General features: G+C 41.0%; 1 protein-coding gene across 3 annotated transcripts in view; it reads left to right on the plus strand.

Annotated features, from left to right (window-relative positions):
* The window catches only part of LOC309688203 (von Willebrand factor A domain-containing protein 5A-like), a 34530-nt gene extending 8977 nt beyond the window's left edge, over positions 1-25553 (plus strand). For 2 of the 3 annotated variants that reach the window (XM_082503754.1, XM_082503752.1), the window contains exons 9-22: positions 234-378; positions 3671-3750; positions 3827-3941; positions 7020-7178; positions 7254-7357; positions 8065-8285; positions 9702-9743; positions 12533-12565; positions 14702-14731; positions 15527-15547; positions 16517-16561; positions 21417-21571; positions 24291-24414; positions 24505-25553. In XM_082503754.1, coding sequence (XP_082359880.1) covers positions 234-378; positions 3671-3750; positions 3827-3941; positions 7020-7178; positions 7254-7357; positions 8065-8285; positions 9702-9743; positions 12533-12565; positions 14702-14731; positions 15527-15547; positions 16517-16561; positions 21417-21571; positions 24291-24414; positions 24505-24584 — 1354 coding nt within the window. In that variant the 3' untranslated portion in view covers positions 24585-25553. The remainder of the gene's footprint in view (positions 1-233; positions 379-3670; positions 3751-3826; positions 3942-7019; positions 7179-7253; positions 7358-8064; positions 8286-9701; positions 9744-12532; positions 12566-14701; positions 14732-15526; positions 15548-16516; positions 16562-21416; positions 21572-24290; positions 24415-24504) is intronic. The other variant, XM_082503753.1, reaches the window with a different exon arrangement.
* The last annotated feature ends 1219 nt before the right edge of the window (positions 25554-26772 follow it).

The raw sequence follows: 26772 nt of genomic DNA on the forward strand, positions 1-26772 counted from the left end.
CAAGGTGATTAGACATGCGACCTGGGACTAGGACAGGCACAGAGAAAACACGGGGGCAGAGACTAAACACAGACCGAGAAACGTACAAAGGGAGGAAGAACTAAGATCACTAAGCACAAACGAAAGATAACCGAAACCAGGAATAACAATCAAAGAATATTAAACCAAGAACTGAAACACAAACACTGGGTCAGAGAGCCAGTACTGTGACACTTATGTGTATCTCATGGCAGTAAGAGTGTGGAGTACAGCCAGAAGACCATGGAGGAGGCTCTGAAGAAAGTTAAAGAGATGGAGGCTGATCTTGGAGGAACAGAGATCCTGGAGCCCCTCAAACATATTTACAGCCAACCCTGCATTCAAAATCAGCCCAGACAGGTAACACACACACACACACACACACACACACACACACACACACACACACACACACACACACACACACACACACACACACACACAGTGTATGAGTTTATATTAATTAACTGATAGGTAAATTAAATAACACTGATTATGTATTCACCATGATATCTGCAGCCATTGTTGGGTGTTCCTGGTCTGCCACAAAGCAAATATGGGTGAAATATGGTCTCCAAATTTTACAGATCTCAATCCAATTGAGCATTTGTGGGACAAACAAGTCCGATCCACAGAGGCGCAACCTTCCAACTTACAGGACTTAAAGGATCTTAAAGATATCACGTCACCTTCATGGATCTAGTGCACCCAATGCCTTGATGGGTCAGGGCAAAAGAGGGACCAGCACAACATTAGGCACGTGGTCATAATGTCATGTCTGACTGGTTTAATAGTTTAATTATTTATATAGCACATTTAATTACAACAGGAGCGTTGACCAAAGTGCTGTACAAGAATACAACATACATAATAAAACAACTTAGAGTATTAAAAGCAAACACTAAATATGAATTAACAAACAACTCTCATGCTGTATTAAAAGCCAGTAAATAAAAATGCGTTTTAAGATAAAATTTAAAAAGATTGACAGTATGAGCCTGTCTGATGTGTAGGGGTAAATTATTCCACAGCTTAGGCGCTACGACTGCAAATGCTCGATCACCTCTATGAACCAGCCTCGACCTTGGTACAGCTAAAAGCAAAAGATCACTTGATCTAAGAGATCTAAGGGGGGTATAAGTCTGCAAGAGGTCAGACAAATACCCGGGAGCCTGTCCATTCAGGGCTTTGTAAGTCAGCAATAATATTTTAAAATTAATTCTGAAGCGGACAGGGAGCCAATGAAGGGAGGCAAGTACCGGGGGAAATGTGTTCACATCTTTTAGTGCGTGTCAGAAGACGAGCTGCAGCATTCTGGAACAACTGCAGCCTTGCCAGGCAGGTCTGGCTGACTCCAGCATATAAGGAGTTACAATAGTCCAGCTGGGATATAATAAAAGCATGAGTCGCTCGTTCAAAGTTTTTAAAAGATAAAAATGATCTCACCTTAGATAAAAGCCTCAGTTTGAAGAAAGACCGCTGTACAACTGAGCTAATTTGTTTTTCAAAGGTGAAATTGCTGTCAAATATAACCCCCAAATTTTTGGCATGTGATTTGGCAAAAGGCTCAAGACTGTGCAGGTTAAAATTAGAAGTGTTGGGATTGCCGCTTGGTCCAAAAATTATCACTTCGGTTTTGTTCTCATTGAAGTTAAGGAAATTTGAGGCCATCCAGGATTTAACTTCACCGAGACACTGAAGTAAGGGTTCTAGTGAGGCAGGACTGTTTCCCTTCAATTGAAGATAGATCTGAGTATCATCGGCATATGAATGAAAACAAATGTTGTATTTTCTAAAAATTAGACCTAAAGGCAGCATATAAATGGAGAACAATATTGGCCCCAGTATAGATCCCTGGGGAACACCACAAGTAAGGGGAGCTGAGGAAGAGATAAAATCACCAAAGCTCACAGAGAAGGTCCTGTCAGACAGGTATGACCTGAACCACTCTAATGGGGTGCCCTTTACGCCACAATGCTCCAACCGTGAGATTAAAATGCTGTGGTCAACAGTATCGAAGGCAGCGGTCAGATCTAAAAGCAGAAGCACAGCTGAGTCACCTGAGTCAGTGGCTAATAAAAGATCATTAAGAACTTTTAAAAGTGCAGTTTCTGTGCTATGAAGAGTTTTAAAACCAGACTGAAACCTCTCAAGAACATTGTGTCCATTTAGAAAAGATTGCAGCTGAACAAACACAATCTTTTCCAAAATTTTCGACAGGAAGGGGAGCTTTGAAATAGGCCTGAAGTTAGTGAGGACGGAGGAGTCAAGATTAGGTTTTTTAAGTACAGGCTGTACAACAGCATGTTTAAAACAGGCTGGCACAACACCTGAGCTAAGGCTGCTATTAAAAATAGCTAAAATGTCAGAACTGACAACTTTAAAAATCTTTTTTAGAAGATGTGTTGGAATAATGTCATTTGGACACGATGATGTCTTTGTGCCACTACATACTTCCTCCACCTGATCAAGACACACAGGCTCAAACTGATCAAAAACAGCAGAGCAGGTGAATATTTTAGACACGTCATGTGAAGGCAGGGCGATCATAGATCGAAGCTGTTTTATCTTATTGATAAAAAACTTCAAAAACCTTTCACAGGTGTCTGAGGAACTATTAATACAAGAAGCTGGGGAAATATTCAGGGCAGAGTCAATAATTGAAAAAAGAACCCAAGAATTATTGGAGCTATTCTCAATAACATTAGAAAGAAACCTTGACTTTTCTGCTTTAACAATGTCCTGATACCTGTACAGACTGTCTCTCAACATGAGAAAGGACACCTGCAGCCCATCTTTTTTCCACTTACGTTCAGCCTTCCTGCACTCTCGTCTGGCTGAACGAGTGGCCTTATTTATCCATGGGTCTGGTCGTGGTTTCGAGTTTATAGTTTTAAAAGGAGCGACCTCATCAAGGACAGTTTTGCATTTATCATAAAAATTAACTGTCATTTCCTCGGTACCAAAGCCAAGGGGAGATCTTAAAACTTTTTTAAAAGCAATAGAAAATTGTTCTGTTGCAGATGGGTTAAAAACACGACAACGACGTGTTGAAATAAGAGGTGTAAAATGGCGGAGAGATAAAAGTATGTCAAACACAATAGGGCAGTGATCAGAAAAGCAAGAGAGCCAATGTATGACCCTGTTTCTGGGTTGGCCCAGACACAAGTTGAGCAAGACTGAAGGAGTCTGTCAAGCTTAAAAAGTCTCTGGCCAGCGAATTGGAGGGACAACACACATGAATATTAAAATCTCCAACGATTAAGATTCGATCGTAGCTTGGCACAGTTCCAGCTAAGAAGTTTGAAAAGTCTTGGATAAAATCCTTGTGGTATTTTGGAGGTCTGTATACAATTCAATTCAAACGCCAGAAGTTCAAAACTAGAATATGAGTCAGTTAAGAGTTGTTTGCAAGAGAGCTTCTTCCTAAAAACAGCTGCCACTCCACCACCACGCCCAGTCATCCTCGGCACATTAAGATACTCACAATCATGCGGTAAAAGTTCAGTAAAACAACTGGACTCACCGACTCTCTGCCAAGTTTCCGTTAAAAGCATTAGATCCAGTTCCCGATCGGTAAAAAAGTCCTATGTGTATATGTGTTACTTTTAGCTTGTGTAATTTGGCCTTTCATGTAAACTCTCCTCTCTAGCTGTTTGTCTTTACTGATGGAGAGGTGGGGAACACCAAAGAAGTGATCGATCTGGTGAAGAAGAACTCAGGCTCCCACAGGTGAAACAGCAAAAATGATGATGACATGTGCTGCGTACCAAACCTGTGTGTCTTAAAAACAGCTGTTGTGTTGCAGGTGTTTCTCTTTTGGGATTGGGGAAGGGGCCAGCTCTGCTCTCATTAATGGGATGGCCAAGGAAGGAGGAGGTCACGCTCAGTTTATCACAGGGACTGACAGGATGCAACCAAAAGTAAGACAATAAGTCATAATAACAATTATTAAAAGGCAATATGTTGTTATTAGAGATGGACCAATCCGATATTACGTATCGGTATCGGTCCGATACCGACCTAAATTACAGGATCGGATATCGGAGAGAAATAAAAAATGTAATCCGATCCGAAGTATCAGAAAATCACCTCATAAAACGCGCTACTTGGTGTAACCCAGCTCGGCGCATTGGAGCAGTATGTGTCACGTGATAGAGCGGCTATTTTTCTGCGAGACCTGTCGGCGGTCTGTTGGAGCCTCGCTACATGCTTCCTAACCGCGGCATTTCATCTCGGCGAAAACTATCCCAGAGAAGTAAAGCAAGTGTGTAAGTTCATCCCTGAATGTTTGCATAGTATTTTCACGTTAAACTTAACAACTGATATATTGAGCCACAGCTGGACTGGTTCCATATTGAGGTGAAAAGGAAGCGATTTGTCCCGTACTTCAGCTAGAATTAAAAAAATAGACACAAAGCTGGAGTTATTCTGTCTTTGCTGCGCAGTTGTATCTACTTCTCTCATTCACTCCCCCTCCCTCTCCTGTTATTACTTCAAACATGAAACTGATCAATGATCAGCTGATCGGCTTTTCTACCGCAAGTCCCGTCTTTCTTGTTAGTTTATTGCCCACTTTGCGTTAGAAAGAGGAGACCAGCGGATAAACAACAGCAGCTCGTTTAAGCTTGATCAGCTGTTGTTAGAATGTATTTAATATTACTTTCTAGTATCAGCTGACGTTTGCTGGAGCCACAGCTGTAAAAGCTGCTGGTCATGATATCGGTTTGGATATCTGGTGAGAGGGAAACATGAAGATGAAACCAGGAGATGTCCTTACTGAATCATCAGAGCTGAACAGGTGATGGAGAAACCGGTTTACCTTTTAGGTGACATGAATGAGTTGAAGGGAAGGGAAGGGAAGGGGGGCACAAAGAAATATTTTTATTTGTTATGTCATTTAAAAACTTTGAATGAATAATTATCTGAATCTTACAACAAAAGTGGTCATCTGAATAAATGTATAGAAATCCATCATTGTATATAGTAACTATTAAGTCTAATATACACCCCAGTAAGCTATACTGCTTTTTTCTTTGGGAAGGTACCATCTGTGCAGTCTGCAATTCTGTTGAAGAAAGATGTTGAATCTAGAGATGGACCGATCCGATATTAGTATCGGTATCGGGCCGATACTGACCTAAATTACTGGATCGGATATCGGAGAAAAATAAAAAAATGTAATCCGATCCATTAAATATCACGAAAGCACCTCACAAAACTTGCAACACGCCGTAACTCACCTCAGAACGTTAGCATGTCGGAGCAGTATGCATCACGTGATAGAGCGGCTGTGGCATGCGGGACCTGTGGTCTGGATAGCATTTGGAGCTTCGCTAGCAACCCGGCATTTCATCTCCGACAAAGTTATCCCGAGAGAAGTAAAGCAAGTGTGTAAGTCCATCTCTGAATGTTTGTAAAGCATTCCTGCGTTAAGCTTAACGAGCGACTGCCTCTCGCTCTCCGGCTGCTACTTCAATCGTGAAACTGCTTAAATGATCAGCTGATCGGCTTTTCTGTCGCGAGTCCGTCTTTGTTTTTGGCCCACTTTGCACCAGAAAGAGGAAACCAGCGGCTGAACAACAGCAGCACGTTTAAGCTTGATAAGCTGTTGTTAGAATGTATTTAATATTACTTTCTACACCAGGATCTTTTTCTACGTAGCTGACGCTGGTAACTGTGCAGGGGCGGATCTAGCAAAGTTTAGCCAGGGGGGCCGATAGGGCATTAACTGGGAAAAGGGGGCACAAAGACATACTTTTCTTTCTTATTCTCATTTAAAATGTCTAGCTTTTAATAAATAATTATCTGACACACAAAGTTTTAATTTGATGTAAAATGAATAGAAGTCAATTACTGTATATAGTGACTATTAAGTCTAATATATATACCCTAGTAAGCTATAGTACTTTTTCCTTTGGGAAGGTACCATCTGTGCAGTCTGCAATTTTGTTGAAGAAAGATGTTGAATCTATTTAATATTTCTTGAAAAATAATTGATTTCTGTGCATTTTTTTTCACACTGCATCAAATTAAGGTTGATTACGTCGATTAAGCATCATGAGGTGGCGCGTGAGGGGTGGTTCCCTATTTTTTTATTTATTTATTTTTGTTGTTGCTGGGAGTTGGAACCCTATTAGTTAGGTTGCTTAATATTTAAGCTAAGTACTCTTTAAAATACCAGAATAGGGAGGATGGTGTAGGTCTAAGTTTATTAGATTGATCAGTATTGCTGAACTATGAAATATTTTTTTTGTATACAGGTATAACAGAATAGCTTTAGTGTAGTTGTTGTTTTAAACTTGAGTATGAACTTATACAAAATGCAGCAAGATATTTAAAAAAACAGTTTTGTTGATTAAAAAACACTATATCGGATTCATATCGGTATCGGCAGATATCCAAATTTATGGTATCGGTATCGGACATAAAAAAGTGGTATCGTGCCATCTCTAGTTGAATCTATTTAATTATTGTAGAAAAATAATTGATTTCTGTGCATTTGTTTTACACTTGCATTAAATTAAAGTTGATTACATCGATTAAGGGCAGGGGGTGGTTCCCTAATATTTTTTGCTGGGAGTTGGCAACCCTATTAGTTAGGTAGGTAAGTACTCTTTAAAATACCAGAATAGGAAGGATGGAGTAGGTTTAAGTTTATTAGATTGATCAGTATTGCTGAACTATAAAATGTTTCGGTGGAGTGTATTTTTGCATACAGGTATAACAGAATAGCTTCAGTCTCTTGTTTTTTAAAACTTGAGTATGAACTTATACAAAATGCAGCAAGATATTTATAAAAAAAATTTTTTATTGATTACAAAATACGCTATATCGGATTCATATCAGTATCGGCAGATATCCTAATTTATGATATTGGAATCGGTATCGGACATTAAAAAGTGGTATCGTGCCATCTCTAGATGTTATTATTTGGACAGAAGACATAATTTCAAATAAACATAAATGCATAATTGTTTTCTAATTCTTGTTGTTGTCAGGTGATGCAGTCGCTGCGATTTTCTCTGCAGCCAGCTGTGGTCGACATCTCAGTCACATGGGATTTACCAAAGGAAGTGTCTGTCACTGTCCTCTCTCCACCGATCACAACACTTTTCCAGGGTCAGAGGTCACTGATTTATGCCCAGCTCACTGGACAGGTAGGAGCAGCAGCCTCTCATGTTGTTTTGATGACAGTAATTATCGTGACTTCTAACACTGTAATTCTGTGTCAGAGCGCAGAGGCAGCAGAGGGCTGTGTGACGCTGAAGTACAGCCTGGCAGGTCATCCCTCTGAGAACCAGCTGCACTTCAGTCTCAGACCTGCAGTGGACGCTGGGTACAACATGTTTAATGTAGAGCACAGTGCTCTGTGGGTCATGACCATGAATTGAAACTAAATGCAGCAGGGGTGTGTGGTTGGTAGGATGGAGAGGTGGAGCAGAATGGTTTCAGGTGCTGTGCCACTTGTGAAGAGCAGCACACCTCTCTCTCCTCATGTAGTTGGTGCATGGCTGAAGGCGAGAGTTCAGGGTGTCACAAACTACTGGTTTTCTGATTGTCATGAGCTAACATCATCAAAGCTAAAGCAAAAAAGGCTTGAAATATTTACTCAGAACTTTTTCAAGATATCTTTATGGTTATAGATGTTCTAGCATATGCTCCAATGGAACCACTGTTTTGGGGGGAGATTTTAGTAAACACCCTTTGACTGAGTGAATAACTTCCAGTATCCAACAAGATGAGAACAAATGTAAACATATCAGAGGAGCTAATTGTTTTTTTTGTCAGATCACTGTATGATTCACTTGGTCCCCACTTGTCCATACAGAAAGATAACCTGAGTTGTTCCAGTCTGGACTAAACTGCAACTGAGGGACTGCTTTGACTGCATCAGATGCTGCCTTTTTACATGTTCCTCACTGTGTGACCCCGAAGAGGACACAGTGGTGTTAAAAACAGTAAAATGACTGGTAAACTAATATACTATAATAACACAGTATTAACAATGACAAGCATTCTGTGTGTTTTCCTTCTTGTCTGCAGACTAACAGTCCACAGGTTGGGTGCTCGGACTCTGATTCGTTCCCTGGAGATGGAGGAGAGAGAGCACAGAGGACAGCAAGGTGGAGGAGTGAAGGAGAAGGTGGTGCAGCTCAGTGTCCAATCAGGAGTGAGCAGTTCTTTCACTGCCTTCATTGCTGTCAACAAAGACAACGGAGAGGCGATCCAAGGACCTCTTGTCCAGAGAAATATTCCAACAGCCCGTGAGGTTTTTTTCATTGTCAGGGATTCTAACTAGGGATGCACCGATACCACTTTTTTGGAAACGAGTACGAGTACTTGCATTTCAGTACTCGCCGATACCGAGTACTTAATAAAAACATGATTTAAATTTGCAGGTAACAGCTTTAGTCCTATAATTTAACAAAAAACAAACAAGGGACTAGTTTGGAATTAAGAACATTTATTTAAAATGAAAAGCATGTTGTATGCAACATATTACAGAATAAATAATTATAAAAAAACAAAATTTAATTTTAAATTTGTTCGTCTGTTTCTCTGTTTAGAAGTCTCACTAGCACAGTCACAGCTGGGATGACATCAGAGGCTAGTGCGTCGTAGCTGCTCACTTTTTTAGTTAGTTCCTCAAAGGGGGCGAGGATGGCAACAGTCATCTCCATAAGAGCCCATTGGTGAGCGGTGAGATAGTCAGGGAGTTCGTGCACTCGCTTTTGCTCAATGAGGGACTGGAGCATGTAATACGTGCTGTTCCAGCGCGTCTGTACGTCCTGCTACAGTCTCTTTATTGGCTGGTTGAGCTGTCCCTGAATGTCCTCGAGGCGGGAGTAGGCTAAGGCGGAATGTTTAAAATGCCCAGCTATTTTCCGTCCCACTGCTATAGCATCAGCTATGCTCCTCTGTGCTAATAAGTGGGGTAAATAAGCGTGGGTAAACTCTTTGTACTCGTTGTTGTGTTGGGATTTTAGCTGCTTGATTAAATTGCTTGTGTTAAATGCGCTACCTTTAGAGCCTCCTCTGGACAATTTCGCTGAGCACAATTTGCAGTCCGCCTTTGTTTTCGCGTCTTCGTTCACTTTGAAATAGTTCCACACAGCTGATATGTCTCGCCTCGCTTTCTCCCCGCTCTGAGCTGCAGCCGGGGCCTGGGGTCGGGCACTCGGGGCCTGGGGTCGGGCACTCGGGGCCTGTGATTAACCCCTTACATGCCGCTCAAACATAGCCAGGTCTCAGACCGTGGTATCGGTCCTCGGTATCGGGGGTCTTTTAACAAGTACGAGTACTTTAGAAAATGTGGTATCGAGATCGGTATCGGTGCATCCCTAATTCTAACAGCTAGCCCTTTTTACTGAATCAGAATAACAATGAGAAACCCCGTCCAGTTTATTTTGTTAAAAAGCAAAACTAAAACTGTCACCAACATCTGAAGCTAAAAATAGCTGAGCATCAACGAAAGGAATACTATTATGATGCTATGAGGAGAATATGAGAGTTAGTCCAAGGAACACCAAAGCGCAACTTATTGGTGAACAAGTTTAATGAAGCAGTAGATGCCTATGGGCTACTGTGTTCTCCACAGAGCATTAGAAAGTAAAAAGCTGAATGGAAGTACAACACACATCTGCCGGTCTATGATATCGCGTCTTTTTCATCCTATATAGTGGCAATGGATTGCTTTTTATCATCAGCAACATATGGAACATGTAAGTACAAACCTGAATGAATGTCATTGGAAACTATTTTTTGCATGGAGGCATGCTTGTGTCTCTGAGATTTAATAAATTTATATTGTACATATAGGTGAGTGTGAATGACATCACCACAATGGTAATGTAAAGTGCAGAGAGACACAAAAGGGCAGTGTGTTTTATAAAAATCAGCAATCTTTTTTAAATTAGGTTTTTATTATTTTGAATTTTATTAAAAAGATCTTGATGCATGCTTAGTCATCCAGATAAAGAAATCCCAGAAAGCTCATTGACCTCATACCGCAGGTGATACCCAGCAGAAGCTACGCAAAGTCTGTAGGGTTCAAAGAAGACACATAAACATGGTGTACCTTTTAAGACCCACTATCTGTATGATCAAGTCAGCCTCATAGTTTCTGGCTTTGGTCTTCAACAAATTGTTAGTCAGCCCTAAACACCACAGCCACACCACATCCAGAACTCCTTGGATTTTGTTTAAGGTGAAAGATGTCATTATGGATTCGCATACAAGTGTCAGTACTACAGGAAGAAACATGGGTTCCCCACTTTCACCCACTGCAGCCCATTTTTATCTTGAGGAAGTGTAAAAGAAGTGTCTGTCATTCTACCCTGGAACACCACTGGGCCATTGGTATAGGTGTGTGGGTGACACCTGGCTGAAAATCAAATCTTGGGGCAGCTAGCCTTAGACTGAGATTTCCATCTGTAAAGACTGGGACCCAACAGACTGTTACTGGGACCACTTTCAGGAGTGAAGTTGCACACATGGTTTTTACAGTTCGGCACCCCGTCCACCAACTTTCCAGTTGGCTTCTCTGGTCTCCGGCTTCACTATAAAAAGGAAAAGCCTCATTAGGACAATCATCACCACCTGTCCCTCCAGCCTTCCTGGCACCGCTGCCTTGAGCTCACTGCCCCACCCCTCCCCTGCAGCTGCAGCTGAGCCACAGGCCACACCTCTGCCACACCATCAGTAATGGGGGACTTTTAAAAATGGATGTGTACCATAACCCATCGCATATGGATCAGTATTTATTTAGGCAGATGAAGAAGAGAGTGCTGACAAATGATGACAAAAAAGTGCCAGGATTATCCTACATAGTTAAAGATCATATAAAGCACTCAAAATTAATATTATAGATGGAAAAGTATAAACAGACATGCATGGTGAACAACATTGATTCTGTTTCTGCCCACCATCTTGGATGTGTTAAAGGGTTCATTCACAAAGTTCAGGTTAACAATGAAGTAAAACTGAGGCATCTGCTACTCAGCATATGCAAAGAGGTGTCAGCTGAACTGAAACATCTGCTCCAAGCAGGCATTATTGTACCAGTGGACACATCTGAATGGCTGAGTCCTCTAATCGTGGCAAGAAAACATAAGGGCGACTTGAGACTTTGCGTGGATCTGGGGGAACCTAATAAAAGCGTAATAATGGACGCATTAAAGAAGAACACAATGAACGTTTGCATGCTTTTCTCAGGCCTCTGAAGGATGTTGGTCCGCAGATCTATTCCAGTAAAAGTTCATTCGGGCAGACGCATATTCCATTCCTGGGACGTCATTTCAAAGAAGGGCTTGTGTCCTCACCCAGTCCACCTGACTGCCATCTCTGAAGCTCCTGCACCAAAGGACATGGCTGCACTTTGCTCCTTCCTAGGTCGTGGTTCAGCAAATTTTTGCCGAACAGCACAAGAGTAGTTGATCCACTTGAGAGCTTATTTGAACAAACTAGAATGAACCAATGCAGCATATGAAAGCTTCATTAAGCTGAAAGCAATGCTCCTCTTGGACCTCTTGTACAGAGAAATCTTCCAACACCCTGTGAGGTTTTTTTTTTTTTTTTAAGCAAACACTAAAAGTGTCACCCACAGCTCTGAAGATAAAGATCGCTGATCATAAATAAAAGGAATATTATCATGATTAGGACAACATCAGAGATGGTTCAAAGCACATTTCTAATGCATATGTCAGTAGCATTAGAAAGTTAAAAAGATCAATGGTAGTACAAGATACATCTATGCATGTCTATAGTGCAGAGCTGCACCGCAAAAGTCTGTTGCCAGGGCAACTCTATAAATTCTAACCTGTCCTGAACTCATACTTTATCTCCTTTTTTCATCTTACAGCTTCATTAGTTTGCTGTTCAGAATCCTATGTTACATATAAACTGTGTGTGTGCATGGAGGTGTGCTTGTGTCCCTGAGATTTAACACATTTAAACATCTACCTGAGTGTGAGTGAAATCAGCACAATGAAAATGCTAAGAGTAAAAAAGCATAAGAGTGTACTGTGTTATACTATTACAGTCAGCAGGTTTTTGTTTTATTTTGCATATAATTTTTTTGATATAGTGAAGAGCAGGATATACTAGAGTCAGCTCAATGGATCCTAAAGTATGACTCCTTAAAAGGGACGGCAGTTAAACAAAACGTGACATTTACTACTAAACACATGATTCAAGGAATCAAAATAAACTGAGGGGAAAAAAAATTAAATACTGTTGAACAATAGAACTAGGTAATCTGACAAATCTGACCCCAAAAAAGTGTAATGAGCAAGTGGTGTAAATACTGCAGTGACTAATTAGAGATGAGAGAACTGTGAAAGGGAAAAAGTCTTGAAATGACACGGACTGAAAAAGAGGAAGCTCTAAAACCCAATTGTAATATTTGCCTTTGTGTTATATCACCAAAATAACATCAACTTAGTGCTGTTATACTTCAAATACCAGAAAAATCTGACTTTCTTTTTTTTTTTTTGGCTTGACTTCATTGTAGGCAAAATGAAGAAGAGTGCTCCATTGCCCATAAGTAAGTAAAATTTGAATGACAAATCAACACACACACATACACAGCTATGCAAATGAAGGCACAGAAAGAAAATATTTCTCTTTTAACTTGAAGTTTTATATATTAAATATTGTATGTAGTGTAGCTGCAGTACTTGCCTTGGTAGACAGGATGTATGCTACATCAGTAAATGAAGAAAATCAGGTTCGTACAACATTTTGCAACATTTATAATTTAATTGAACATATTTACATTTATATTTTTGTTATGACTTTTGAGGCACAACATAATATCAGAATCCAGTATTTTAGATTATTTATTGTATACTACGAGTGTGCAACAAAAAGTGGGAGTAGAAGAAAAATTTGTATTATGTGTCAAAACTTTGATTACACTTATTCATAGAAGGATTTGACTGTGTTTACTACTTCCTACATTTACAACATTCAGGACTTCAGAGCTATAAAATAACACAAATAAGATTATGATATGTCAAAAGTCCAAATAACTGAAATTGTGTTTTACATTTTATGTAAACTATTTTGCTTTTATTAGTTGGGGACATTATTTCCACTTGCCTTCTTAATGTATTTGGGAATATAATTTCTGAATGAGTTACAGGTCCTCGCAGGATGTAAAAACTAGACTGCTAAGATAAACCTAAAATACTGTTTGTAATATTTGTGTTGTATTTACACTCAACAAAAATATAAACGCAACACCTTTGTTACTGCTCCCATTCCCCATGGGATGGACGTAGAGACCTAAAATTCATTCCAGATACACAATATAACCATCCCTCCCAAACAGTGGTCACAAATCAGTCCAAATGTGTGGTAGTGGGCACATCTGCCATATTGAGATAATCCATCCCACCTCACAGGTGTGCCACATCAGGATGCTGATCTGACATCATGAGTAGTGCACAGGTGTACCTCAGACTGCCCACAACAAAAGGCCACCCTGGAATGTGCAGTTTTGTCTCACAGCAAAATGCCACAGATGCCACAAGCAATGAGGGAGCGTGCAATTGGCATGCTGACAGCAGGAATGTCAACCAGATCTGTCGCCCGTGCATTGAATGTTCATTTCTCAACCATAAGCCGTCTCCACAGGCGTTTCAGAGAATATGGCAGCACATCCAACCGGCCTCACAACCGCAGACCTCGTGTAACCACACCAGCCCAGGACCTCCACATCCAGCAGGTTCACCTCCAAGATCGTCTGAGACCAGCCACCCAGACAGCTGCTGGAACAATTGGTTTGCACAACCAAACAATTTCTGCACAAACTGTCAGAAACCGTCTCAGGGACGCTCAACTGCATGCCCGTCGTCCTCATCGGGGTCTTGACCTGACTCCAGCTCGTCGCCGTAACAGACTTGTGTGGGCAAATGCTCACATTCGATGGCGTCTGGCACGTTGGAGAGGTGTGCGCTTCACAGATGAATCATGGTTCACATTGTTCAGGGCAGATGGCAGCTGAGAATGTCCCAGTTCTTGCATGGCCAGCATACTCACTGGACATGTCACCCATTGAGCATGTTCGGGATGTGCTTGACCGGCGTATACGACAGCGTGTACCAGTTCCCACGAATATCCAACAACCTCGCACAGCCATTGAAGTGGAGTGGACCAACATTCCACAGGCCACAATTGACAATCTGATAGACTCCATGCGACGATGTGTTGCACTGCATGAGGCAAATGGTGGTCACACCAGATACTGACCAGTTCTGGGTCCCCAGACCCCCAATAGTGCAAAAAACTGCACATTCCAGGGTGGCCTTTTGTTGTGGGCAGTCTGAGGTACACCTGTGCACTACTCATGATGTCAGATCAGCATCCTGATGTGGCACACCTGTGAGGTGGGATGGATTACCTCAATATAGCAGATGTGCCCACTACCACACATTTGGACTGATTTGTGACCACTGTTTGGGAGGGATGGTTATATTGTGTATCTGGAATGAATTTTAGGTCTCTACGTCCATCCCATGGGGAATGGGAGCAGTAACAAAGGTGTTGCGTTTATATTTTTGTTGAGTGTATATATCACCACAGTAATATTAAAAATCTGTACTTTTGTTGTTATTTTAGCAAATACTTGTTAAATGTTTTAACCCTAATTTATTTTTTTTAACTCTTGACTTCACAGTTGGTACCTTCCAGAAGTTTAGTCGGTGGGGTAAGTATAAGTAAAAGCTGGATGGCAGAACAGCACATATGTTTAAAAATAAATGTAAACAAACCAACACATTTCTCTTTGAATTTTATTTGAAATGTTGAAAGTAAAATGCTTTGTCTGTATTTCTTCGTTTGCCATTATTAACATATTAACAGAGAGTATCTTAAAGTGGTGTGTGGTGGGGCATGGTCTGCGGTGCCGTGCAAGGAGGGCGGACGCACCTGCACGGCATCCTTAATCACACCCGCCTAGTTAAAAACACGGGGACTCAGGGGTTGGTGTGTGTTGTGGTGTGACAAATATTGAATAAAATGGCTCAAACCTATGATCCCTGGACCCGCCGTGTCTCATTCACACCACATGGTGACTAAAGAAGGTTGAACTTTTACAACATTTTGATATATTCAGAATATTATTGAACACCACATAGACTTGAAAGACTACTTATAATGAACTGTAAGGTACTGCAGTAAAATAAGAATCCAGTAGCTTCATTTATATTTTGTTTTCAAATCATCTCGTCTTAACTGCTAAATCAAACATGTGGCAGATAGTGCTTGACGCAGGATGGACAAGTAATTGGAAAAGAACTAACATGAAAAAGCTTAAGACTAGAAAACAATGGAAATAGACAATTGTGCAAATCGCGGATGGTGAGCAACTGGTAGAAATACTTCAGCAACCAATCAGAGAACAGGATGCAGGCGAAGTCAGTCCATTAATTGTTCTCTTTAACAAATTGTTATGAAATATTTTGACTCCCTTTTCTTTCTTTCTTCTTTGTTTTTACTTCAGTTGGTGATCGTCTGCATAAAAGTAAGTAAAAAATTAAATGGCAGAACAACATATCTTCATGCATTTTCAAAAACACAGACGCAAACAAACACATTTCTGTTTTAACACTGGACCAGTGCTCTTTATCCTCTCAACGATACTTGAGTGTGCATGGGAGTTTGCCTAACCAATCTACATGTGGTTTGTGGACTGAAAATAAAAAAAGAGTATGCATATATATATATTTAATTAATTAATTAATTAATTAATTAATTAATTAATTTCTGGGTGAGGATACAGTTCCAACATTAATATTCAAAGTTGTATCTTTTTGTGATTTTAATTGTAGTTTTAAATGACTCACTCATTTTAAACACTTGTAATGTGCTCTAAGTCAGTGTGTAAAAAGTTGCATTTTTAAAAACTTTACATTTTAACAATGTTAGGTTTATATTGTTGTTGTCATTTATGCTTAGAAATATTTAACCATATATGCTTAGAGGTGCATAATCGATTGTGTAGTGATAGGATGTGCGATCCCTAGGAGTCTGCAAAGGCTTTGTGTGCATTCCAGAGTGTTCTGGCATTCACACCCACATCCTGGGAGCATGGGAGAGGTCGTACCTTCTCTTGTTTTATGGTAGGATAAACGTAGAAACGTAGCTATGTCAGTTTTAGTCTAAAAGTGCCTTTTGTTTAGATGAACTGCTGAACTTCCAGACCAGCAGGTTTAGGGAAGTCTTAATCGGTCTTCTAACCCCCCCCCCCCCCCCCCCCCCCCCCCACACACACACACACACACACACACACACACACACACACACGGCGTTTGTCCAGTTCTCTCCCGTGCACGAGAAACATAAAGAACTTTGCCTACTCGTGTCTTGCTTTGCTGTGTAATTAAATGGTCCTTAACGTTTCAGCAAATATGTTTATGCTACAAACCTATCATACAAGTTCAAAATAATAAAGATTTGTAATGTCTTTATTTCTTCTCTTCTTTTAATCTAGAACATTTTTCCTCACTAGCCCAGCACGGTGCTATGGCTTCACAAGGTAAGTGAAACACTAAACAGAAAAGAAACAAAGATGTGTGTTTTGTGTAAATACAGTAAGCGACAGTGGAAACACTTTTACAGAAACCTCTGCACTAACCTTCCATCCCCCAAAAGTGCTGCAACTCACGCCTGGATGACTGCACTGAGAGCATCACAATAGTTTTGATTTTTGAGTGGATGGGTTTTAGCTGTTCTCCAGCCCACTGTCACTCCAGATACACGACTGTGGCGTGGTCAGCATACTTTACCTTAACTGATATTGGTCAACATACTTTACCTTGAAGATATTGTGAGGAATGCCAGGGTAAGCTATGGTCATTTTAACCCCTAAAAAACCAGCCACAGGAGTGCCTCGTGTAAGACTGAGAATTTCAGAGCAAAACATCTTTTGTATTTCCATGCTGCAGTCATCTTGCATGGACACATACGGCAGAGTCCATTTGGACAAAAGAATGTTGAGTCTACAGAAATAACCCCACGCTTTCTCTGCAGTCATTTACCTTAACTGAGACAGATTTAATCACAGAGTGATTATGCAGTGCCTCTGGGGAAAAATACCTCACTATATTTATTAAAGTGCAAAAAGATGGATGCGATTTCAGTAATAAGCCGTTAATAGTGTAGTTTAAGACAGACGACAGTCACAATATATAAAAATCAAGGACAAGGCACCCTATATATCAATACATTTTTGAAGTTGAGCAAATTATTATTCTATATTCTAGCTACTGCATGTAGAAATTGTTACAGCAATCTTGAGAATATGTGACATATACAGTAAACTACAACAGCAAATGAGCAATGTTGAGCTGTTAAGCTGCTGGTGGTAGCAGTTGATTCTACTTTATGCCTTTTTTGACAGAAGATCCACTTTTCTCCTGCTGAATAATTTATTAGTCTAATATTCTAATAAGATGCGATAACTCTTTATTGTCACTGCACAGTCATACATAGTACAGTAGTACAATGAAATTGGAAAACTGTCCTACGTCGGCACTACGTATAACACAACACACAATACGACACATCACAACGCAACACAAACAACACAACACAGTATAATAACTTAGTAATAAAACAAATGAAGAATAAGTGTATGTGTATTGAACACTGTTATTATTGCACATTAATTATTATTGCACCTTGTTATAAATATAAATATTATTATTGTTATTGTTTTAAACATTGTTACCTCCCCCCCAAAAAAGTCCAGGGAGGTAGTGTTGCAAAAGCAGTTTTACCCCTGTTTTTTTTTTATTCGTCGAGGCATCCAGAAACGGCACCGGAACTCAGTAGTTATTTCACAAAACCTTTATTCATCTTCAATTAAGCATGCACTTCTAGAAGGGAAGACGAGGCCGGTGTGTCCCTCTGCAAAATCTTCACCCCTTTGTTAGTTACAGCCAGCTTTATAGAGGCGACCCCATCATAAAACCCCCCCACAGTGTGCTGCAAACTCTGTGTCTGTGTCTATGTGAGTGCTCGTGTGTGACTGTGTACGCATACCTGTATGTATGTGTGTGCACGTGAGTGCGTGACAGTTAAAACACTGTGGGTGTAGGTGACTCCCTAGAGGTCATAAAAAACCATCTCCCTTCCAGACCACAGTTATCCAGTTACAAATGTTGAGACCTTTCACAGTTCAACTGGGGGAGGGGTCTCCTACAATCTACTCCTAAGTTCATGACACAGTCAGGCCTTTATTACATTGAGGTCAGTGTCTCTACAATAATTCTACATTCTATGTTAATACATTTCTAAGCTCTAAAATAAGCTAAACATTTCTACAGTAGCCAATCAGGTCAGCTATTTGCATTGATCAGGGCTATTGCCCTGCTGTAAAAGCTGTCCTTGAGTCTATTTGTTCGGGACCTCAGCAGCCTGAACCTCCTGCCCGACGGCAGCAGCTTAAACACCTGGTGTCCTCGGTGTTTACAGTCCCGTAGGATGCTGCGTGCCCTCTTGAGACAGCGAGTGCTGTACAGGTCCTTCAGGGAGGGAAGAGGATGTCCAATTATTTTTTTTGGGCCATATTAATGACCCTCTGGAGTGCCTTTCTGTGTGCTGTGGTGCAGCTGGAGAACCACACACCGATGCAATATGTCAGCACACTTTCGATAGAGCAGCAGTAGAAGACGGTCACCAGCTCCTTCTTCAGGTCCATTTTTCTGAGGATTCTCAGAAAGTGGAGATGCTGTTGGGCCTTCTTTAAGACCGCAGAGGTGTTAGAGCTCCATTGGAAGCCTGTGTCTATGTTGATACCCAGAAACTTGAAACTGGAGACCCTTTCCACACACTCCCCGTTGATGCTGACAGGCTGCAGCTCAGACTTCCTCCTTCTGAAGTCGACTTTTGTCTTGGTGGTATTGAGGTCCAGGTTGTTATCTACACACAGGTTGTTAACTATTAGTCTGTCCGGGAGTATCGTATTGAAAGCAGAGCTAAAGTTAACAAAAAGCAGCCTGGCGTAACGGCCCTGCACTTCCAGGTGAGAGATGGTGGTGTGGAGCGTTGTAGCAATGGCATCTTCAGTTGATCTGTTAGCTCTGTATGCAAACTGGAGCGGGTCGAATGTGGGTGGCAGGCAGGCAGGACATGATGTGACGTCGGACCAGTTTCTCAAAGCACTTCATTATAACAGGTGTTAGAGCAACTGGTCGGTAGTCGTTGAGGCTGCTAATGTTAGAACGCTTTGGCAGTGGGACAATTGTGGCCGACTTTAGGCACGGCGGGATGCAGGACTGGGACAGTGAAGTGTTGAAGATCTTAGTGAAGACCCCAGCCAGTTGGTCTGCACAGTCTTTTAGGACCCTTAATAATAAAACAATAATAATAAAATAGATAAAAGCGAGGATTTACTGTTATTAAGTTTTCTTTGCTTTAGTGTCTTCTGACCTCTTGGATTTAGCAAATTGGAGACATATTTTTATTATAAAGCATGAGAACAAGACCTTACAGGGAGTGCAGAATTATTAGGCAAGTTGTATTTTTGAGGAATAATTTTATTATTGAACAACAACCATGTTCTCAATGAACCCAAAAAACTCATTAATATCAAAGCTGAATGTTTTTGGTAGTTTTTAGTTTGTTTTTAGTTTTAGCTATTTTAGGGGGATATCTGTGTGTGCAGGTGAGTATTACTGTGCATAATTATTAGGCAACTCAACAAAAAACAAATATATACCCATTTCAATTATTTATTTTTACCAGTGAAACCAATATAACATCTCCACATTCACAAATATACATTTCTGACATTCAAAAACAAAACAAAAACAAAGCAGCGACCAATATAGCCACCTTTCTTTGCAAGGACACTCAAAAGCCTGCCATCCATGGATTCTGTCAGTGTTTTGATCTGTTCACCATCAACATTGCGTGCAGCAGCAACCACAGCCTCCCAGACACTGTTCAGAGAGGTGTACTGTTTTCCCTCCTTGTAAATCTCACATTTGATGATGGACCACAGGTTCTCAATGGGGTTCAGATCAGGTGAACAAGGAGGCCATGTCATTAGTTTTTCTTCTTTTTTACCCTTTCTTGCCAGCCACGCTGTGGAGTACTTGGACGCGTGTGATGGAGCATTGTCCTGCATGAAAATCATGTTTTTCTTGAAGGATGCAGACTTCTTCCTGTACCACTGCTTGAAGAAGGTGTCTTCCAGAAACTGGCAGTAGGACTGGGAGTTGAGCTTGACTCCATCCTCAACCCGAAAAGGCCCCACAAGCTCATCTTTGATGATACCAGCCCAAACCAGTACTCCACCTCCACCTTGCTGGAGTCGGACTGGAGCTCTCTGCCCTTTACCAATCCAGCCACGGGCCCATCCATCTGGCCCATCAAGACTCACTCTCATTTCATCAGTCCATAAAACCTTAGAAAAATCAGTCTTGAGATATTTCTTGGCCCAGTCTTGACGTTTCAGCTTGTGTGTCTTGTTCAGTGGTGGTCGTCTTTCAGCCTTTCTTACCTTGGCCATGTCTCTGAGTATTGCACACCTTGTGCTTTGCTTTTGGGCACTCCAGTGATGTTGCAGCTCTGAAATATGGCCAAACTGGTTGCAAGTGGCATCTTGGCAGCTGCACGCTTGACTTTTCTCAGTTCATGGGCAGTTATTTTGCGCCTTGGTTTTTCCACACGCTTCTTGCGACCCTGTTGACTATTTTGAATGAAACGCTTGATTGTTTGATGATCACGCTTCAGAAGCTTTGCAATTTTGAGACTGCTGCATCCCTCTGCAAGATATCTCACTATTTTTGACTTTTCTGAGCCTGTCAAGTCCTTCTTTTGACCCATTTTGCCAAAGGAAAGGAAGTTGCCTAATAATTATGCACACCTGATATAGGGTGTTGATGTCATTAGACCACACCCCTTGTCATTACAGAGATGCACATCACCTAATATGCTTAATTGGTAGTAGGCTTTCGAGCCTATACAGCTTGGAGTAAGACAACATGCATGAAGAGGATGATGTGGACAAAATACTCATTTGCCTAATAATTCTGCACTCCCTGTATATAACATCATTTCGTCAGTATTCATCTGATCAGGTTGATTACTTTCAAAAGTTATTCATTAAAATCCGACTAACTTCCGCCTGTTCAATTCATAAAGTCTAATGCTGGGGTGTGTGGTGTTGTCAGTTTTAAGGCTGTTGTAAATACACAATTTGTCACATGAATTGCTTTGGTAATTAGATTTAATGTTACATTTTTGACAGATATTCAAATTAATCAAATAAGACGTTATTTATAACTGTTTAAGGTGTAATGGTTTGTGCATTGGTTAGTCATATACACTTTATGTTGTCTCATCTAGCACCATAATCAGGTTTTGTCTTTATTCCATCTTAGATTTTCCAGCTGCTGTGCCTGAGCAGCCACCCAGAGACCCTTTGCTGCAGTTAGTCTCCCTGCAGGAGGCGTCTGGCTGCTGGCTGCTTGATCCAGCTCTGGCTGCTGCAGTGGGAAAGACCGACGAGGAGATGGAAAAGTCGAAGCCTGAAAAGGTGGGCTGTTGCTTTGGCTGTTGAAATAGTAACACAAATGTAAAATACTGTATAACTAATTTCATAGCATGATCTCAATGAAAACTAGAATTACAACACAACAGAAAACAAATGGAAATAAAGTCAGACTAACTGTAGGCCTTCTTGCTGCATGAAAGTAAGCATCTGTATATCAGACACTCACACTGTAACAGTTCCAGACTTCAACCGTCCCTTTTCCATTCACGCCGATGCATGTGACATTGGTCTTGGGGCAGTGTTGATGCAAAAGGATGACAAGGGTCGTGAGTATGTTGTGGCTTTTGCTAGTCGCTCCCTTCACAAAGCTGAACTCCCCTACTGCACTTCAGAGAAGGAGTGCCTTGCTGTGATATGGGCTCTGGAACACTTCCGCCCGTATGTTGAAGGTGTTCATGTTACTATCTTCACTGACTACAACAGTCTCAGGTGGCTCATGTCTCGTCAAAACCCAACGGGCCGACTCGCCCGCTGGTCACTTCGTTTGCAGGACTTTGATTTCACAATAGTGCACAAGCCTGGTGCACAAAACAAAGTTCCCAACGCACTTTCACGCAACCCTTTGCCTCTGACCTGTGACAGGCCGACTGATCTTTTACCAGATCATGCTGTTATGGGCAGCCTGGACATTCGTACTCTGCCCCCCGTCATTCTGGCTGACCGTTCACAATTGAGACAGCTGCAGTTAGACGATCATGTCACAGGTCCACTCCTCAGAGACATTGAAGCAGACTCTCTGAACAGCTCGGACAATGCCACCTTGTTACAGTATGTTGTGTATGACTCTCTTTTGTATTACAGAGAACCCAAGTCCACATGTGCTTTGCACCCTTTGAAAGAGCTGAAACTGTTTGACATGGTCAAACAGACATGGTACACCCACTTACCTGATTTCTGACAGAGGGTCTCTTGTGAGTGAGCTTTTTGAACATGTTGTTTCTGCCTTAGGCTCGGTGCACAGACTCACTACGGCATATCACCCTCAGACAAATGCTACTGAACGCGTCAACCGGACTCTGAAAACTGCAATCCGCACTTGGTGATAAGCACACATCATGGGACAAGTTTCTCCCTCAGATTTGCTTTGCTCTGCGTACCGCCCCCCATGACAGTACAGGTATGACTCCTGCCATGATGCTTTATGGTCGTGAGTTAGACACCCCGCTTGACCTTATCACTCAGCCTTCTAAAACAGGCGTTGATGAACCGGATGTGCCTTACCCTGAGACTCTGAGAGCCTCCCTGCAGGAAGCTCACAACCACGCCAAAGGAGCTCTGGACTATAGCCATAACAGACAAAAATGTTACTATGACTTGAGACATTGACATGCCACGTTTCGTGTTGGTGACCTTGTGAGAGTTAAGACACACCCCAGGTCAGACGCTCAGTCTAACTTTACTGCTAAACTTGCACCACTGTTTGAGGGACCATTGTGTGTATCTCAGAGACTCAGTGATGTTAATTACAGGCTCACTTGGGTGGACTCCGGTGTGGATGCAGGTGTTTATCATGTTGTGAACATGCAACCGTTCCATACCTGGGACTCTCTCACTTCCAAAGAACAATCTGTTTCATCGCCTGCTGGGAGAGAGACCACAGAGGATCTGAACTCTGACTCTCAGGCCCACCCTGGCCCCCCTGCAGACACTGACATTGACTCTGAGCCATTCCCCTTTGATTTACCGGACATTGACTCTTCTTCTGGTGTGGGCACTGTTTCAGACAGTCTTTCACCCAGATCTGTCCAGCACCCAGCTGCTGGTGGACATTACAATTTCAGGCCCAGACGTTGCCCCAGAGTTACGTCTGGCTGAAGCAACAAAAGATGGACTCATGATTTTCACACAACCAGGCTTGATCTGAAGTGAAATGTTTTGGTTAAACCTGTTTGATGCTGTCTTGTTGCATTGTTATTTTGAGTCGTGATATGTAGATGTTTCTGTTTGCTCTACTTAATCCAGTTTTATGGCTCTTTAGTGCATTAAGGTTCATTCTTGGCCTTTACTTTAAAAAAAAAAAGTGAAAAAAACTAAGAAAACTGATTTTCCACTGTACATATTCGTCTTATTTTCACCAATTTCATTTTTAAATGGTCTTTTGCCCTGTGTGTGTGCACCAATCTTAGCTGTAACCTCTATGTGTAGGGTACTGTTAGGTGTGGTGTGTGCTTTTTCAGCTGTGTACGGCTGAGGACAGCCTTTTTCTCACCAGGGGGGACTATGTAACAGTTGCTATTGTAATGCAGTGTATGGCCACATGGCGTCGCCTCCTGTCTCATGACTGGTGTGTCACCCCCTTTTTGTTCTTCTTCGCACTCCTCCTGTAATGGCTGCTCCCGTGTGTACGCGGACTAGTGTGCTCTTTAGTAATGTGTGGTAGAGGTAGCACTTTTATTTTTGATATTGTAAATAAATGAGTACTTTTTGGAAAGTCAGAAGCTGTTGCTCATTCGCTATCCACCTGCACACCTCCGCGGCTGGCTTCATCTCCACCGCACGTTACAACACTCATGAGCAACCACTGAGCTGCACTAAAGTCTGATATTGTCCAGTAACCACAAAGCAGCAGAAATCATTTTCATCATCAGAAGTTCTTAAAGTATATCACTGTCTTATTTTACATTTATATTATTTGCAGAAATTAAGATGATAATTTTCATGTTTCCTGTTTTATCTGATTGTCTTTCACTTGATGAATTAGGCCAGCAGTGAAGTGTGGGCCACCATCCTGGCTCTGATCTGGCTTCATGGTTTCAAGATGGATGCAAAGGACGAGTGGGAGCTTCTGGCTGTGAAGGCTGCCTCATGGCTCCAAGCTCACAAAGGTAGTAATCATCACAATGAAAATAAAATGCTATAGTCAGCTTTTTCCCCCATATCAATTTCTATAATCATTGAGTGTTTTGTGTTTTTAGCACCGTTTGTGTCAGAGTGTGTGGATGCTGGAAATGTCCTGCTGGGTTGCAGCGTGAAGAAAGAAGCTCTGGGACTCTGAGAGTTTTCTTAAAGTGACCTCACCTTCAGCACTGTTAAGCAGAAGGATACTGACTTACACTATACTGTGTTGCTTTCTTTAGTCTGACCCTTTAATTGTTATAAAATCATTATTTTCCTTGAATCCAAATTGGTATTTAACATTGGATTAAACACTGTAACACGTGTCTGCAGAATTATCTGAATACTCCAAATACACTTTCTGACATCTACTGTAGAAGCTCAATCAGAAGGTGTGTTCATTCTTTCTCTTCCACTAGATGTGATTGACTTGTTTCATTGTCACTAACATAACCTCCTGTCAAATGTTGCTGTCAACCTCCTGTCAAAGAAAACACATGATTTGGTAACACAGACTTGGTTCTCTGCATTAAAGTCTTCAATTCAATTCAATTTTATTTATATAGCACCAAATCACAAAAACAGTTGCCTCAAGGGGCTTTAAATTGTACAGTAGATCGTACAATAATACGATCTACTGTACAATTTAAAGGAGAGTTTCAGTATGTGTTTTTCTGGATGAACATTTCATTTTCTCTTTAAATGGTGGCATTTAGAGGTGAACTCTTCACTTGGTCTTGTAGCCAGTTACTTCTGAATTGCTCTTTGTCTGGTCTCTCACCTAGGACTCATTTGCTCCTGAAAATTCCCCCACCACGATACAGTAGTGATTCATCGAGGGTGATAGATAAAAATCTGTATATCTGGTTGTAAATGCTACTTTAGAGTGTGAGCTTCTGGTTGCAAAGGCTGAGTGTACAAAATGGAAGTAAACACAAAAGTAAGTGTTCAGTTTGTGATGGTTATGCTGAGTTGCTACAGTTGGTCAGCTAAGATTAATGCCTGTTTAATTGTGTGTGTGTGTGTGGGGGGGAACAGATTTACTACATCATTGCATCATCCTAGTGCCTGTATACAGACAGTTTATTAAAGGGCATCTGAAGTCATGCTTCATATTCCATATAATGAAGCAACTGACATGTGGTCTCTGGGGCTGGTAGCTGTTACAGGGGTGCCACTCTACCCTGGGAATATGGACTATGGCGTTTTGAAATTCATCATACATACTCTGGGTCAGCCATCAGATTATATACTAGACTCTGGCATGAGAACTGAATATTATTTCATAAAAGACAACTACAGCGAACAGTGCTGGACATTTAAGACTGGAAAGACAATTTCAATACGAGACAGGATTCTAATCCCAGGAAACTCGATATATAAAAACCTCAGCGCCTTGATGACCTGAACAGGTTAGAATGGGAACTGAAAGTGGCCAACATTTATTTATCAGCTAATTAAACAGATGTTGGCTTTGGATGCTGAGGCTGAAGAAGTCACTTGGATTTGTGATGAAATGTTTCTCCCACTGGAAATGCTACTTCCACAGGAACAGAATCAACTTTTTGGGATTCTGTGCTTAAGTACAGATACTAGTGCTCAAAATACTCCAGTAAAGGTTGAGGTAATGATCCAACTTCTTTATTCAAGTAAAACCGAAAAAGCAGAGGCTCTAAAATGTACTAAAAGTAAGAAAATAAAAAAGTAGGTCTTTGGGGGACATTTCTACCACTTATTTTTCTCCAAAGCTAAGTGAGCCTTGTGCTATATTAATGTAATAATAAAATCATATAAATTAATGGGATTACTTCAGCTTGACTTCAGTCTAAATTTTAATTCTACTAAATGTGTTCAGCTTGAATCAGTAAAATAAAACAGGAGCAGATGAAAAGTACAGTTAAAAAATCTAAATTTTCTATTTCCTACATTGTAGAGTGTGAGTTTGCCTCTAAACAGGAAAATGAGTAGGGCAGAGGTTACAGTGGGATTCATGAGGTGGGGAACCCTACAATCAGCAGTGTTGGGCAAGTTACTTTGAAAAAGTAATTAGTTATAGTTACTAGTTACTTCTTCAAAAAAGTAACTGAGTTAGTAACTGAGTTACAATATTCTAAAAGTAATTAATTACTTGAAAAGTAACTATTGTGTTACTTTTTGGCCATTTTTAACTACTTTTGATTTCCCCTCCACATTTCACCTTTAAAAACATTTATTTGCCTTGTTTGGTATCATCCTTTTCAGCACAACCTCACGTGTCTGAATTTACAGTTATGTTTTCATTTTGACATACTGTATTAACACAATTGATCTAAAATCAGGGTAGAAAAAGTTATATATTTTTTTTATCT

The sequence above is a fragment of the Aulonocara stuartgranti genome, assembly GCF_965226115.1.
Source record: "Aulonocara stuartgranti genome assembly, chromosome: 14".
In the NCBI taxonomy this organism is placed as follows: domain Eukaryota; kingdom Metazoa; phylum Chordata; class Actinopteri; order Cichliformes; family Cichlidae; genus Aulonocara; species Aulonocara stuartgranti.